At 39.4% G+C, this 15,256-nt stretch overlaps 1 protein-coding gene across 1 annotated transcript in view; it reads left to right on the top strand.

The window, feature by feature from the left end:
- PER3 (period circadian regulator 3) overlaps positions 1 to 14,774 on the top strand; it is a 21,434-nt gene extending 6,660 nt beyond the window's left edge. Inside the window, 14 exon segments of the mRNA XM_071767374.1 lie at positions 266 to 372; positions 610 to 766; positions 1,194 to 1,299; positions 1,733 to 1,858; positions 2,576 to 2,702; positions 3,820 to 3,964; positions 4,526 to 4,659; positions 5,105 to 5,287; positions 5,912 to 6,163; positions 6,688 to 7,391; positions 8,432 to 8,609; positions 9,150 to 9,330; positions 9,933 to 10,083; positions 10,908 to 14,774. Coding sequence (XP_071623475.1) covers positions 266 to 372; positions 610 to 766; positions 1,194 to 1,299; positions 1,733 to 1,858; positions 2,576 to 2,702; positions 3,820 to 3,964; positions 4,526 to 4,659; positions 5,105 to 5,287; positions 5,912 to 6,163; positions 6,688 to 7,391; positions 8,432 to 8,609; positions 9,150 to 9,330; positions 9,933 to 10,083; positions 10,908 to 11,027 — 2,671 coding nt within the window. The 3' untranslated portion in view covers positions 11,028 to 14,774.
- The last annotated feature ends 482 nt before the right edge of the window (positions 14,775 to 15,256 follow it).

Here is a 15,256-nt window from a genome sequence, read left to right as displayed (position 1 = left end):
TAGCCCAAACCTGTCTGCAAATATTAAGATCTGATAGATCTTGAGGCACAGAATTGTTTCTCATTGGTATTTAGATGCTTGCATTGTACTGGAGGATTATTTGGTGGGCTGGAAAATATTCTGGAAAATATCTGAGCATGAATATTTTCATATCTAAGCATCATATTTTCATGATATCTTAGACCATGCCTGGGTACTTCACTGACAAGGAAAGAGTTAACAATATAAATACTCAAAGCTATATTATAATGTGTTTGGGTTCCAGAGCAGTGCCTTTGTTGGGTTACTTACCTCAGGATTTAATTGGAACTTCCATCCTGATGTATTTGCACCCAGAAGATCGTCCTTTGATGATTGCTGTTCACCGGAAAAGTAAGTCCAGTTGCTTTAAGAAGAATTTCTGCTCATTTTAACATTCTTTCATTATTGTATTGCTTGACATGTGACAGATCTGCAGTCTAGACCAAAATAAATTAATTAATGAATTAAAGCAACCAGTCTGAGATCAAAGCAAACTCAAACCAAAAGTTTTAAAGGGCTGCAGTTGTGCTCGCACTGCTGTGTCACAATTTAAACTAAACTTTGCTTTATTGATTGGTTTTTTTTCAGTCCTGAAATTTGCTGGCCAGCCTCCTTTTGAACATTTACCTATTAGATTTTGTACTCAAAATGGGGATTATGTCATACTGGATACCAGCTGGTCCAGTTTTGTGAATCCTTGGAGCAGGAAAATTGTGTTCATCATTGGCAGACACAAAGTCCGGACGTAAGTTTCAGATGTTTCCCCTTAGTTTCCAAGAGATTTGGAATCATGACTCTCTGCATTCCTCTTATCTGGTTTCCTTTCTAGGAAATGGCTGTTTGGGGTGGCCTGTTGACTTTTCAAAGTGATCTTTTAATCAAGATTTTATGGGGTGTGAGTTTGTCTTCTGAGTGAAGGAGGCAGAGGGGTAGATGTCACTGTGCTGCTGCACTGACTTCCCTGGGGCTTCCCATGGAGCACATCTCTCATGACACTGCCCCACAACCCTAGTAGGGCTGCTGGTGGAACAGATTACCCCTCTTTGTGTTGGTTCAATAGCACAGTCAAAATAAAATACTTAAAATTTTTAAAAAGTGTCTGTTCTAACTCTTTATAGCTACCTTTCCTTCCTCTAATTAAAATTAATCATGAAATTCTGTTGGCTTTCCAGAGGCCCTCTGAATGAAGATGTCTTTGCTGCAAGAAGTAAAGAAATGAGCAGTGTTGAGAAAGAGATCAGAGAAGTGCAAGGACAGATTTACAAGCTGCTTTTGCAGGTAAAGAAAATGAAAGAATTTCTAAACACTGCCTGGCCTGAATGAAAGAAAGAAAGAAAGAAACTTGGGTCTGTTTAGCTGACTTTTGGGGATGATCTTTTAAAAGGTGTGAAAGGAAAGATCTAAGTGGAAACAGGCTTGTGTGACAACATTAAAAATATGGCTCTGGGAAGCCCACCTGGTCAGAAAAAAAAAATTTATGACATATTTGCCAGTTGCAAGATAAATTGGCATCCTGAAACATTTTTAAGCATGATAGAGAATTTTTTCCAAGTGTCATGGTTTAAGTGGTGATAAACCCTGGAGCAGTCCTGACTTTTCTTTTAATTTTCCTTGTTTACTTCAAGTTCTGTGTCACGGGGTGTTGTTGCCTTCTTTTTGTTCTCTAAGATGATGATTTTTTAAATTATTATTTCCCCCTTCACCCATCCAGCCAGTTCATAGCAATGTTTCCAGTGGTTACGGAAGCCTTGGGAGCAATGGCTCTTATGAGCATTATATCAGCATAGCATCCTCAAGTGACTCCAATGGGAATTGTGCAGAGGAAATACAGGAACCAGTAAGTCTATGAATGTCTCACTGCCTGCAGAGTAGTAAAAAGATGGTTTTAAAAATATAAATACCCTACTCATCATGAAGCAGGAAGATACAGGTATGTTCAAGCTAAATGTCCTTACACTGATCAATTACAGAACACTGGCTTTTGGGTTTTGCTCTTAATTTTACTGACCAAAATGAACAGATAACTGCAAGTAAAGTAAATTGAAAGCTTGCTTAAGATCAACCTTCTCAAAGAACCAGTAGACTCAGAAAAAAAAGAAAGCACCATGGAACCAGAAAGAAGATTGATGCATGTGGAGGGGCTTCTGTTTGCTTGGGATTTTCTGTTTTATTTTTAAAATGGCACTGGAGGTACAGTGTAGACTGCTATAAAGAAGTAGAAACAGTTCTGTTCTTAAACCAGACATTGCAATTAGGTAATTTGCTTGTCAGGCTCCTGGGCAAGTCATCAGCTTATTCCCACTCTCAAGGCTTGCATGAATACTCAAACATTCAAATGCTGAGGCTGTTTGAGCTTTATCATAGTTAATTTAATTAAGTGAAGCATGATCATTAGATTCACTGAATTTACAAATACCAATAGACACCAGGCTTAGGCTGACAATCTACTCCCTTTCATTCTGGAGAACAGAAGAATCCAGGATCATCTTTCTGGTCTCCTGTGGGCTTTTTTTTGTTCCTTTTATTCTGACTTCCCATTTTCATGTATCTCAAGCTGACATTGCAACAAGTTTGTGCAGATGTCAACCGAATAAAGACCCTGGGCCAGCAGCTGTACATTGCATCCAGGAGCAAGGCACAGGATGGAAACAAAGAGGCTGTGAGCTCAGAAGTGCTCAGTGGTGAGTTGGTGTCATTATGAGCCTTAAGGGGATGCAGACTCCTGTGGATGTAGAGCCATGTGTTCAGCTGAAGAACTTAAGAAAGCACTTCCATGTGACTTTAATGGCTTTAATGTTTAATTGTTTGGTTGTTGTTTGTTTTGTTGTTTGGTTGGTTTTTTTTTAAAAGCCAAAAAACCTCTGGATAGTTGCTTTAGCTTTTGAACTGGCCCCTGAGATATGGAGGAACATCTCTGTCTCTTTATGGGTTAACAGACTTTCACTTTTTTTTAAAGCCAAAAAACCTCTTCATAGTTGCTTTAGCTTTTGAACTGGCCCCTGAGATATGGAGGAACATCTCTGTCTCTTTATAGGTTAACAGACTTTCACTTTTTTTTAATTATTTTAACATTCTCTAGTGAAAATGCAGACTTGCTTGTAGGGGGAACCTTCCCCCTGCTGGGGAAGGTTTCCCTTGTTGCTTCATGTGCATTCCCAGAAGCAGTCCCTAGGTTGGAAAACACTGCCCCACTTCCCACTGAACTAGTGGTTTGGTTATTGAGTGCTTAATGTTGTGCTGATACACATTATTTGCAGCTAGGATCTAGCACAAATATATGGAGAAAATGAGATTATTTGCTCTATTAAAATATTTTGCACTGTGATAATTCCTTTGAAGATTATAATTAACTCCTAGCCTTGTTGATGAGAGGACTGCACTGTCAATGTTGATACTACTGGGCCCAGTGTACAGTTCTAATTTACTGTAAAGCAGCAGGTAGGATTCTGTGATGTGTAAAGTGGGAGAAAAGTAATATTTACAGTTTTGTTTACAATTAAATACAGATTTTTTTTCTTCTGTGCTGTTTTCTTTGTGTTCAGTAGTTGCTCTGAGTGGATGTTTAAGGTGCTATGTTTTTTTTTTTTCTTTTTAAGCAAACTTTCACCTCCCTCCCCTGCCTTGAAACATATGAATTGGGATGAAAGTGCAGAATAACTTTCAGTAATAAGAGCTGTGCTGTCATAGGCTGTATAGCTCTATATAATACATAAAATATATATAAAATATATCCTGGTACATGTGTGTGTCATGTTGGGAGTAGTGTTTAGATGTCTTTGAGAATATCTTATTTTCTAGGGAAGAGGCACCCCCCTTCCTGTTTTCTTCAGACATTAAGAAGTGATAGCACAGAAGAACCACTCAGTGCATTTTATGATGATTCAAAGAAGTCTCAACGTGTTCCTTCCTATCAGCAGATCAATTGTGTTGATAGTATCATTAGGTAATAAACTTTGAAGCAATTTTAGTGCTGTAAGTTTAAGATCAGTTGGTAGAAGGTAAACATCCAAGCAGTTTGCATTGGTTCTAAACTGTGTTTTGAGTGGAGAGAGAAATTTAGGGTTGTTTGTAGAGTTTTGTGCATCTCCATTTCAGTGGTCAGTCAGTCTGAATTTCACAGTAATGAAGAATTTAGGGCTCAAGGTTCTGTTAGCAGCTATTAATGTTTGTCCATCTGTATAAAACAGAACACAGGTATAATTTGTAAAAAGGCATTGGTTTAAAAATGGTATTTTTCACCATTTTAATGCAGTGGATGACAGGATTTTTTCTTGCTTTTAAAGAGTAATTGATATATTTTATTTAAAAATGCTCCTTGGAAAGTGGCTTTGTGTCCAGAGCTTCTTGCAATGAATTTAAATACTAGTTAACAGCTTCTAGTTAACATAATACTAGTTAACAGCCCTTGGATCTTCAGTTTGGATTGTTCAAATGTTAAGCTCTCCAAATGGAGAAAAAAAAATACAAAATAGGGAGAGCTTCATGTGATCTGCTTTTATTTCAGATATCTAGAGAGCTGCAGTATTCCAGCTTTGAAAAGGAAATGTAAATCTTCTGCACATACATCATCATCATCATCATCTTCAGAAGATGACAAGCAATCCCAGCAGAGTCAGCAGGAAGTCAAGGCACTGGAAGGTAACAGGAAATAATCCTGACAGCTGTGACAGAACTACAACAACTGGTGGATTTTTCATATCCCACTGTTGTATATTCAAAGGTTTAGGTCCTCTTTTTAAATTGCTGTCACAAATATTTTGTCTCTGTGGGAAATAGTTGCTTATCTTGTCTCCATCTCACAGCATAAATGCTGCAGTGTTCAGTCTTTCTAAGCAGAATGTTTCAAGATAACTGTTGCTTGTTGTTGATAAAAGGACCTTCTGCTGCTCATTTATGTTCTGCCATGTTTCCTATGACACATGAACCTTAGATTAGTTTGTATATGACTGTCTTATTTAACAGGCTGCAGAGTTACTGTTTTTTTCTGATTCAGTCACATTTTAAGAATTGGGAGCGCAGTGCTTAGAATGAAATTTTGTGTGTAAACTTTGTAATTTGCTAATGGGTACTGATCTGCTTTCAGTTCCTCCTCAAACTCCAGTATCTGCTGGCTGGGAAGAGCTGCTGAAGGAGAGGACAGCTGCAGGCATGGTGGGGGTTCCTCTGCCAGACCTGACCCTTTCCAAAAAGGCTCCAAGTGTGGTCTCTGTCACCAGCCAGTGCAGTTACAGCAGCACCATAGTGCATGTCCCACACCCTGAGTCAGGTACTGTTCACACCAAACACTGGATTGACTCCCTGATCTTTAGGTTTACATAATGTTCCCAGGCTGAACTACACAGTGAGAAAATTTTGTCCATTAGACATAAGTTTTCATTAATAGGGGTTCTGAAATATAATTAAGGTACTTCTCTGAAGGAAACTTGAGCCTGGATATTTTTAATGTTTTCATGAAACCTGGTTTGAAAAGAGTACACTGTTTCCTTTTCCCTTTTTCAACTTCTTCATGTATATCTCAAACACCTCAATATGCTTCTGGCCACTGAGGATTAAAGTAAAAGTGACTTAACAGACCAATATTATGTCATTTTAATACAGAAAAAAGCTTAAGAATTACTATTTAACTGCTATCATATTAAGCAATTATGAAGAAAGAAGTACCTTTGTAACTTCTAAGTGAATTTGAAGTTTCCCAGACCAGGCAGAGCAATTTTCCCAGTTGATTTTAGTGCAATTATATTTGAATGTAAAGGGTGTTCCCTCCCCCTGCCTTCAGCCTGTATCTATCAGATGAGTTTTGGTTTCTGTGTAACCCTCTGGGTGTTGTGGGAGTCGTGACATGGAAGCCAGAGCGAAGAGTGAGTGATTTATTTTCTTCCCCCCTTCAAAGAAGTGACAATAATGGAGGATGCAGCTGCTGGAAGTGACCAAATTGAACTGCCTCCTGGCAATGCTCAGAGTCTCACTCTGCTACCTGAGTACTTGAAGCCAGTTGGGTTGACAAAAGAGACATTGTCTGCCCACACACAAAAGGAGGAGCAGAAATACGTCGACAAGTTCCGCCAGAGGATCTTGCTCTCTCCGTTTAGGACTTACCTTCAGCTGGAGAGCAGAAGTAATAGTGGACATTCCTGTGGCCAAGGTAGGCAGCAGCTTTGAGAAATTAACCTCCAAGGTGACTTATGAAGACCAAATTATTAATAGAGTGTGGTTCTCCTCTGTGGGATGTAGCAAGTGTCTTGCTGTGGCTGCAAACGACACTTCCTTTGAACTGCAGCACTCTCCACAGAAATAGCTCCATTGTGGCTATTGCTGTCTTGGGTTTTTTCTGTAGTAGATAATTTTACAATAAAACCTGCTAATTCTATGTAGCTTGTTGCCTTCCCTTGAAGGAATGTGAAAGATCAAATTGGGATGAGCAAAAATGGTCAATGAAAAAAAATGACATGAAGGAAAATACTGTATGTATATACATTGCCATATATAATACTGTACATATGGCAGCAAATACATCACTTTATGGTATGGAAATTATTCAGAACTTTCTGAGTAAGCCACACACAGCTATCTGGATTTTTTCCTATTTTCTCTTTTTTTAAAAATGTTTCCTAATTTTTTTTCCTAGGTCTGTCATTTCAGTGCATGTCTGTTTTTCTTCCTCCTCAGGAGATTCCCCTTCAAAGCAGATGAGCCCAGGTAGCTGTAAAAAAGGCAAACGTGGAAAATGCAAGCGCCAGAAACCTCAGAGACAGTCCTCAGGGAGCTGCTTTTCTAGTAAAAACAGAAATAGTCTTCCATGTGAGAAGAGAACAGTTCAGAAAGAGTCATTCTCTCCCTCAGAAGTGTCCTGTCTGAGCTCAAGTATGAATGTACTTCATCCCATGGGATTGCCTGTCTGTCCAGATCCACTACCTGCTTTTCCAGCCTTCTCTGCAGAAGAGGATCTTGCTCTCCACTCATTAAAACCAGAGTCCTTGTCATCCTCACAGCTGTGCTGTGCAGCACAGCCATTCCCAGCCCTTTATCCTCCAAACATTGGCACCTTTATGGCTGTGTTTTTTCAGAGTTTCCCCATGTGTGCTCAGATGCCTCAATATGTTTATAACCCCTCTTCATATCCCTGTGTGACTCTACCTCCAGCCCCTCCTCCTGCTCCATCACCAAGAGCTCTGCACTGTGTGGATCAGCCCTTTCCAGCCTCTTCTTCCCCATCTTTGGAGGACCAACAAGAGGGCCAGCATGATGGGGCCTTGCTGCTGAGCAGCTCAGGGAGCAGCTCCCCACTTCAGCTGAATCTGCTTCAAGAAGAACTGCCAAAACAGATGGAGCTTTCCTTTACTGGTGTGAAAGCACAAGGAGAAGCTACGTGTGTGAGTACCATGAATTCTTAATGTAGAGGAGAAACTGCCACTCACAGTGTTGAATCACCAAAACCAGTGATGGTGATCTGTCACCAGGGTCACCAGATTTAGATAGCTGCTTTTTCCAGTGGCTGTGCTGTGTAGACTGCAGGACACAAATAGCACAGGAAGCAGAGAAAGGTCTTTATACTTGTGCCTGTGGGAACTTGTAACAGTACCATGTTGGCACTTAGAATTACACAGTATTCTGGACAAGGCTGCCCTAAGCCAGCAGCCTTTTCAGTTAAAATACCAGCAAGAATTTGGGGTTTGGGGCATTTTATGCATGTGGAACTTGGTTATTGCATCCTTTTTCACCCAGTCCCACAGTCTCTGTGGAGAACCAAAAGGAAGGGAAGATACACTTCTAATTACTCCCTCTGTCTCCCAGGGATGCAACGAAGAACAGGGATCCGTGTGGGTCGGTTTCCAAACACGGGCATAGGAAAGGCCTCTCCAACTTCCGCGGTAAACTCAGAGGCAGGAATCTGAGCTCTGCAGGCAAGGAAAAAAATGTTGGCTCCTGAATCCAGATTGGGCTGGAAAGGCTGCATCAGCTGAAACTGCAGGGTAGGGTCCTGAAAGGGGAGTTGGTACACCCATAGCTGCTGGAGCAGGGAGTTCACTTAGTGGATCAGGGGAAGAACTCTCATTTTCCCTGTAGTTTCACCACTGCTTGATGTTTGTGGCTGCTTCATGCCATCCAACAGGATGTGAAGGGATCTGACTCCTCTCTTGTCAGCAGTAAATACTAACAATGCAACAGTGCAATGTCTTGTCCCAGAGGGGAAGGATCCATAGCAGAAAGCAGTAAACTAGAGCCTAGATCCTTGTTGATTTCACCCGTGAAGTTACCCTGAGTCCCAGACTGCCGTTCACTTTCAGAGCTAGAAACTCCAAACCTATTGAACTGATAGGAGAACTTAGTGACAAATTCAGCAAATGCAAAAACTTCCTTTTTCAAACTTAACCTGTAACTTCCATGGATATGTTTTGATTTTTATTTCCAGGGCAATGATCCAGAAGATAGTGGTAACAGTGATAGTCATTGTGCTTCTAGTGAGTTTATGGACCGCTCGCTGTCTGAGTACTCCCACTCGGGTACAGCTTCCACAGCAACAGGCAGTCCATCAGCTTTATCTAGTTCATTAGACTCTGGCTGCAAAACGACTTCTGGTTGTGGCACAGGTAGGGAAGTTCAAGATTTGGATGTTTGGTGGTAGATGGCTTGCAAACGGGTTGGTAATTTATAGTAAGATGCTGTTACGGGAAGTGTTTTCACTAATTTCAGTGTTTGAAGCCAAGTTTGTTTCACTCACTGGAGGTGGGAATGGGAATCTGAGCAGCTGTTCCTTTAATCTAAGTTACTTTTTCATTTTGTCACTCTTTCATTTTGTTCATTATCACTTTTCTCTGCCTTAGATACTGGCTTACATCTTATTTGTGGAAAGGTAAATCTTCCTAGAGCAGAACCTCTGGAAACAGAAGCAGAGAAGTCGAGCCAGTTAATTTTGGGAAGAGTAAACAGAGCTTTGGGGATCTTGAGTAACTTAACAGAATGTACTTATCTTTGAATTCCCAGTCACTTGCTAGAGCAGTCATCTGGGAATCCCTGTGTTCCTATTACAGAACCAGCTCACAGGAATACATTGGTGTTTTTATTTTTCATGCTGTGTTGTCAGGATTTCTTGGGCATTGGCATTCATTTTTTTTCATGGTAATTCTCAGCAGGTAGTGGGAAAAGCAGCACGTATTTTGCCAGTAGTGATTCTTCTGAAGCTTCCAAAGAAGAGAAGACTCAGGAAGCAGAAGAAAAAGGGCCAGTTCATAAATCCAAACATGAGTCAGCCCGGGTGATGATGGATCACACACCTGAGCAAGTTCTAATGACTTACCAAATGCCAAACAGGTTGGAAAACAACAATTCCTGACATGTAGTGTGGATTTGTGCACAGAAATGTAAAATTACAGATGAGACCATGGAAAATTTGCACATACTTAGGAAACTCCCAAGAAGATGTATTAATTTATTGTTTGTGTGTTTTAAGCCATAGTTACTTCCTTTTCTCTAATTTTTCCCTATTTCCCACATGAGTTAAAAGGTGGTGACATGTAAGCTTTCTGCTGAAGTGTTAAGGGAATTGTTTATTGTCCTGTCCTTTGAATGCATAAGGGGGAAGATACATATTATTTGCAAGTTGCTTGCAATTAGTTTATATATAATTTTTCTGTGAAATTGCACATTTAAAAAACAAAGCCCAACAAAACACACAGCTGTTAAGAAAGCCATAGCAAACACCCAAAAAGCCCAACAACAAAACCCTCTGACAGTTACACGAGTTGAAAGAAGGCTTGAGAAGGAAATAATGAAGTTTGGTTGCTTTTCAGTAGCTGATGTTGTGTAGACTGCAACCACAGATACTGGTGAAAAGACTTAAATGTGATGATCACCAGTGCCTGCTGTGCTTCATTTAGCACAGCCTGGTGTTGACAGATCCCTTTTTTCTGCAGAATTAAGGAGGAAGTTTTAAAGGAGGATCTGGAGAAGCTCACAGTCATGCAGAAGCAGCAGCCATGGTTTACAGATGGGCAAAAGAAGGAGCTTGCAGAGGTGCATCCATGGATCCGGACCCAGACTGTCCCACTGGAAATCAGCACCCAAGTAAGGAGTTGGGAAAGGAACCAGCAGGTTATTGGTGCCTTTGGCTGACTGGGAGCAGCTCCATCTCTGGCCAAGGTCATCTTACAGTGCCAGGATCTTACAGGATCACTGATGGTTATTGCTTGTAAAGAGAAGAAGGAAAAGAGCTTAAGTACCCTGGCCAAAATACAGGTCTTTCCACTGTTTTCATTTGGGGTTTGAGCTTTTTTTTCTGCAGGATACACAAATTCTATGTAGGGATGTCATGGCTTAGCAAAAGAGAGGAGGGGCTGCCCATCTGCCTGACCTTTATAGAGTATGGGCAGGAAATGGGAGGTTCCACCCCTCTGGAACTCTGAAAGTCCTTTTTCTTTAGTTCCTACCCAAACTATGATAAGGGGTAACCTTTAACAAAGTTCCTTCAGTCACACTGTGGTGTAAATGGGAGTAGTAGTGCAATTTCTCAAGAGCAATAGAAGCCTGGTCTGTCAGTTTACTGAAACATTTCAGCCTTATGTTTATTGTCATTGTTGCTCTTCAGTCCAGATCCATAACGAGCATCTTGCTAATAGATAAGGCCTTCAAATTCAAGGAAATTAGATGCTTTCCTATTTCTAAGCAAAAAATGTATCTTCCACTAACCAAAAAATTAATTCCTGAGACAAGGTAAGAGGGAGGTGCAAGTACCTGCTTCTGGAAATGTTATTTGTGTGATATCTGCTTCTAGAGGGATTTCAGGTCATTGGTGAGAAGTTTCAAGACATTGCATGTTTTCAGGATTTGACTCTTTGAAATATACTCATAAAAAGGACAATTTAAATTAGTGTTCTTGTTCCTTGTTGAAGGGTTGTGTTACATGTGACATCAGGGAAGCAAGCTGTGAGGCCACAAGGACTGGTGAGAATATGGAAAACAAGGGAAAATCACTGGATAACAAGGGAAAATCACCTCTGCTGCTACACTGAAGAATCAACACTTGTGTCAGTAAAACTGCTTGGTGTAATTCCCATTCTCCTTTCCTCTGGCTTTGCTGCACACCAGTGATGAATCCATCTTGCTGTCTCTTCCCAACATGAGCAGCTGCACATGTGAAATTCAAATCTTCCTCTCTTCCCCCTCCACTCCTGGCATGACCTTGAGGACAATCTTTCCCTGGGAGGCCATTTCCCTTCCTGACCTCACAGACTTGTTGCAAAATGGGTTCTGTTCCTAACCTTTTTCTGCTCAATGATGAGCAAAATACAAAGGTCTTGTGGTTTTTGTTTATTTGTTTGAACTTGGCAAGTGAGGAATGAAAAGATTCAGTGGTTGAGAAGCTGCAGTGATGAACCTAACAGATAGGAGAATGTTTCCTCTTAGTTGTGTTGAACCTAGAATTGATATCCAGCTACAAAAGAGTGCTTTCCATTTTTGTTTGCTCAGTATTTAAAGTTCTAAACTGAAGATCCTGATACTCTGAGGTTCTAAAATCACTGTAGCTGGTTTGAGAACCCAATAGGCTTTTTAATGACCAGCTGAAAACTGGCCAGGTTATTCTGCATCAAAATGCCTTTCACCAGCTTGTGCCCATTAAAAAAAAAATAAACTGAAGTGAAAAGAAGCAAAGCTATTCCCTATGTTTTTCATGATGAGTGTTTTGTAACCAAGTTGATTTGTAGCTTTTGCTTTTAAAGCTGTGTTTCTCAAGATAGGTTTTTAGAATTGAGGATAACTGGTTTGCAAATCCACTAGAAATTTAATTACAAGTAGCAATCAAAAAAGAGGGAAGTAGTAATTCAGGAATTATTTCCTGATTGCAGCATCTGCTTTTTAATAGGGCACATGTAGAACCTCTATCAAGACACTAGTGTAGTTATCAATTTTATTTAATTCAAGTAGCTGTGTGCAGTCTTTTATGTTGCTAGCACTTGGGAAGGTGGATTTGTATCTTTAATTTTTTGTTGTATTAGAGAAGTAAAGTGAGCTGAATCCATACATAACAAATAGGAAATTTTAAGCCATGTTCCTGTTTCATTTTTGTTGTGGCAATGCCAAAAAAAAAAAAAAAGAAAAAATATTAAGTTTCATTTCTTCAGTTTTCTTGGAAAGTTATGTTACAGATCCAAACTTGAACACCAAACCATATATTCATTATTGATGACTCTTGACTTCCTGTACAAGTTTTAACTTCTTTCTTTACAATGGAGTTTCTTGCCATTGAAATCCACAGACAAAAAAGGAGTTTGTGCATGGTGAGTTTGTTCAGAAAGCAGTAACTACTTCAGTATGTAAAAGAACTTGTTCTCAAAGTGCTCTTCAAACAAAACCCAGCAAAATCTGGCTGATATTTCCCTTGTTTATAAATAACTGGATTTCCTTTTGGTCATCTTAATCACTTCAGTCTTCTCAACAAAGAGTTTTGGAATGTTACACATTATTCACCCTTTTGTTCTGTGTAGTCTCCCTTTTCTGCTATGTGAAGGATTTTTCACTTTTTCAGTTCCATTTACTGATAAGCTTCAAGTTGTTAACTTAAAAATATTGTGATCTGCAGATCATTGAAGGAGAACTATTTAGATAAAGGTTTTTGTTACATTCTAAAGTCGTGGCAATCTTTGTCATCAAAGCTTATTTCAAGTAAAGTTATATTTGTAGAATTTTAAGTTTTCTTGGCTAATTTGACTCGGTCAGTGTTCTTTTTATTTTATTTTACAGTATGCTTGATAGCTCTGTACATATTGCTTTCTGCTTATTCTTAAGCTGCATTTCTTTATTTGTCTTTCAGTTTTTTCAGTTTGAACATGTCTTGTGTTGCAGATCAGCAGGGGTCTATGCATCCTCAGCACTTTCTGTATTTGGACTTGGAACATTTCTTAAGAGACTTCACTAATTCTTTATATATAGAAAGTTATGTCCAGATAGCAAGTTATGCACTCAAGTAGGAAAATATGGGCAGTACCTTCCTTATACCTTTCCTAACCTTTTTCCAGCACTGTCCAAATAGGGTCTTCTGCTTTATGACCACACTGCCTAAAATATTTGCTCTAAAACATGTAAGAAGATACTTTGTGTATAGGTTCTTCTCTTAATTGGGAAACTTCTTAAATAACTTAACTATCAGATGGATGCACACAAATCCATACTAGTTAACTGTGATTAAATTGACTTCTTTCATGTATTTTGAGACTTAGTGAAACAGATTTATTGGAATACTTCAGGTAAGGACAGCTCCTTCAAAATAATTTTTAAATGTAAGCCAGAAGGAAAGTGTAGAGAACCAACTCTTTTGTTGTCCATTATTTCCCCTGTTTATTTCCTGAGCATGAAAACGAGATGGTTTGTGATTTCTGAGCAGGTACAATCCAGTTTATAGAAAGACTTAATTTAGGCAAGTGGTTATATGTGCCTAACACCTGAATAATGCTTTTCATCATAGGTCTGCAAACCTGTCAGAAAGATGACTGTGATGATCCCAGTTGTATAAAAAGAGGCAGAGACACAAAGGACTTGTACAGGTGTAAGTGCCCCAGTTCATACCAAATCCAGAAATGGAATTAGGGGATCTTCACCCTCTCTATCATGTGCTGTCTTAGCTACAAGTGGTCAAGATTCTGACCTGTATGTAGGGGCTTGATCATCCTTAATGAGTTTCTTGTTTGGAGATGTTAACCCTTCTTGTACCACCCATTACTATGGAGTTGTGCCCAGTAAGATCACACAGCAACAGAAATCCTAGAGAGCTTTTAAGTCACACCCTCTGAGCATATAAAATGAAGTTGCATCTGCCTGGGAGTTTGGATTAAAAGTTTGTAATCCTGGCTAAATCTTAGGTGCGAGATTCCTTCTCTGGGACAACACTTGTCCTGGGTTATGGAAAAAACAACAGCATGGGAAAAGAATGTAAGAAGGATGAAGAGGTCAGTTGGTGCCCTGTGACAATGAAACTGAATTATTTGCCCCAAAACACATGGTTTTGTCAGCAAAACCAGATTTAGAACAAGAAACAGTTCCTAAGATACTTTTTACCCCACTAGAACCACAATATCTTGCAATCAAATGCCTTATCAAGCCTTTTGGGAAGGACATTTTTCCATGAGTTTTCAGGAACTTCAGCTTATATTCATCTTTCAACCTCTTTAGTTTGCTGGAGTAGTGAAAGTGAGATCCAGTTCTGATCTGAAGGACCAGTGCAGTAAAACTTGCAGCCAGATTTGCACATGATACTTTGCTCATGGGAGGTTTTTTTGCCTGGCATAACCAAGATGCTGCAGCCAGATGAGAGCTGCTTGTAAGGTCACTTTTTTGGTGACCAAAGGGAAAACATGCAATAAAGTAATGGTGTAGTTACTACCCCCTGTGGGGGCATCAGCAGTTGGGAAGCCCTTGGTTGATTTTGCTGATGAGTTTGTTGTTGTTGTGTCCATAAATACAGAATTATGGTTTTAAAAGATGAGTTGATGTGCAAATATTTTCATGGCATTGCTGCGAGAAGGATGGGACCCTGGTTTATTTTTACTGTGTGACAAATATTTGCTGAATGAGTAACTTATTGGGAAGTTTTTATTCCAGCTGAATTGAGTTTTAAATCACAATCAAATGAATTTTTACATCAGTTGATAGGAATATTTTATTGAAATAATATTCAGCTGTGGTTGAATTTACAGTTGTGATTTTAACTGTTCACTTTAGAAGAGCTGCTTTTTTATAAATAAAACTGAAAAATACTCTGCAAAGACCTGTTTCAAGTTTGTGTTTACTTTTGTTGGTGGTAATTTCTAGATAAGATTTTTCAAGAAAATACTCATTACATTTTTCTGGTTGTACATAGGTGCTGAGGTTGTGGGTACAGTGATGCAGTGGCTCTTCACCCTGTTGTGTGTGGACTGTTGTAGTTTGGTGTTGTTGTTTTTTTTAGATCTCACTCTAACTTGCCCACTTTGGGACATGTTATTTCCTTTCTAATTGCATCTCATTGAATGCAAAGGATTGTACCTGGGTGTGCAAGCTGTTGGGGTTGGGCATGCAAGATTTCAAGCTTCTGTCTGTGCTCATTTTGTTAGAAAAGGGAAATGATAAACACCCTGCTAAACCACCATGCTAAAATTTGTGTTCTGGAGGAAGTAGAAAGAAACAGGTCATTTATTTAATTCACAGTCATGTCTCATAGAGTAAGAAAGTTCTTAACTAATTGCAGAGAAAAAACATGCTCATCTCT

The sequence above is a fragment of the Heliangelus exortis genome, chromosome 23, assembly GCF_036169615.1.
Source record: "Heliangelus exortis chromosome 23, bHelExo1.hap1, whole genome shotgun sequence".
Classification (NCBI taxonomy): Eukaryota; Metazoa; Chordata; class Aves; order Apodiformes; family Trochilidae; genus Heliangelus; species Heliangelus exortis.
This window is presented reverse-complemented; position numbering and strand designations above follow the sequence as displayed.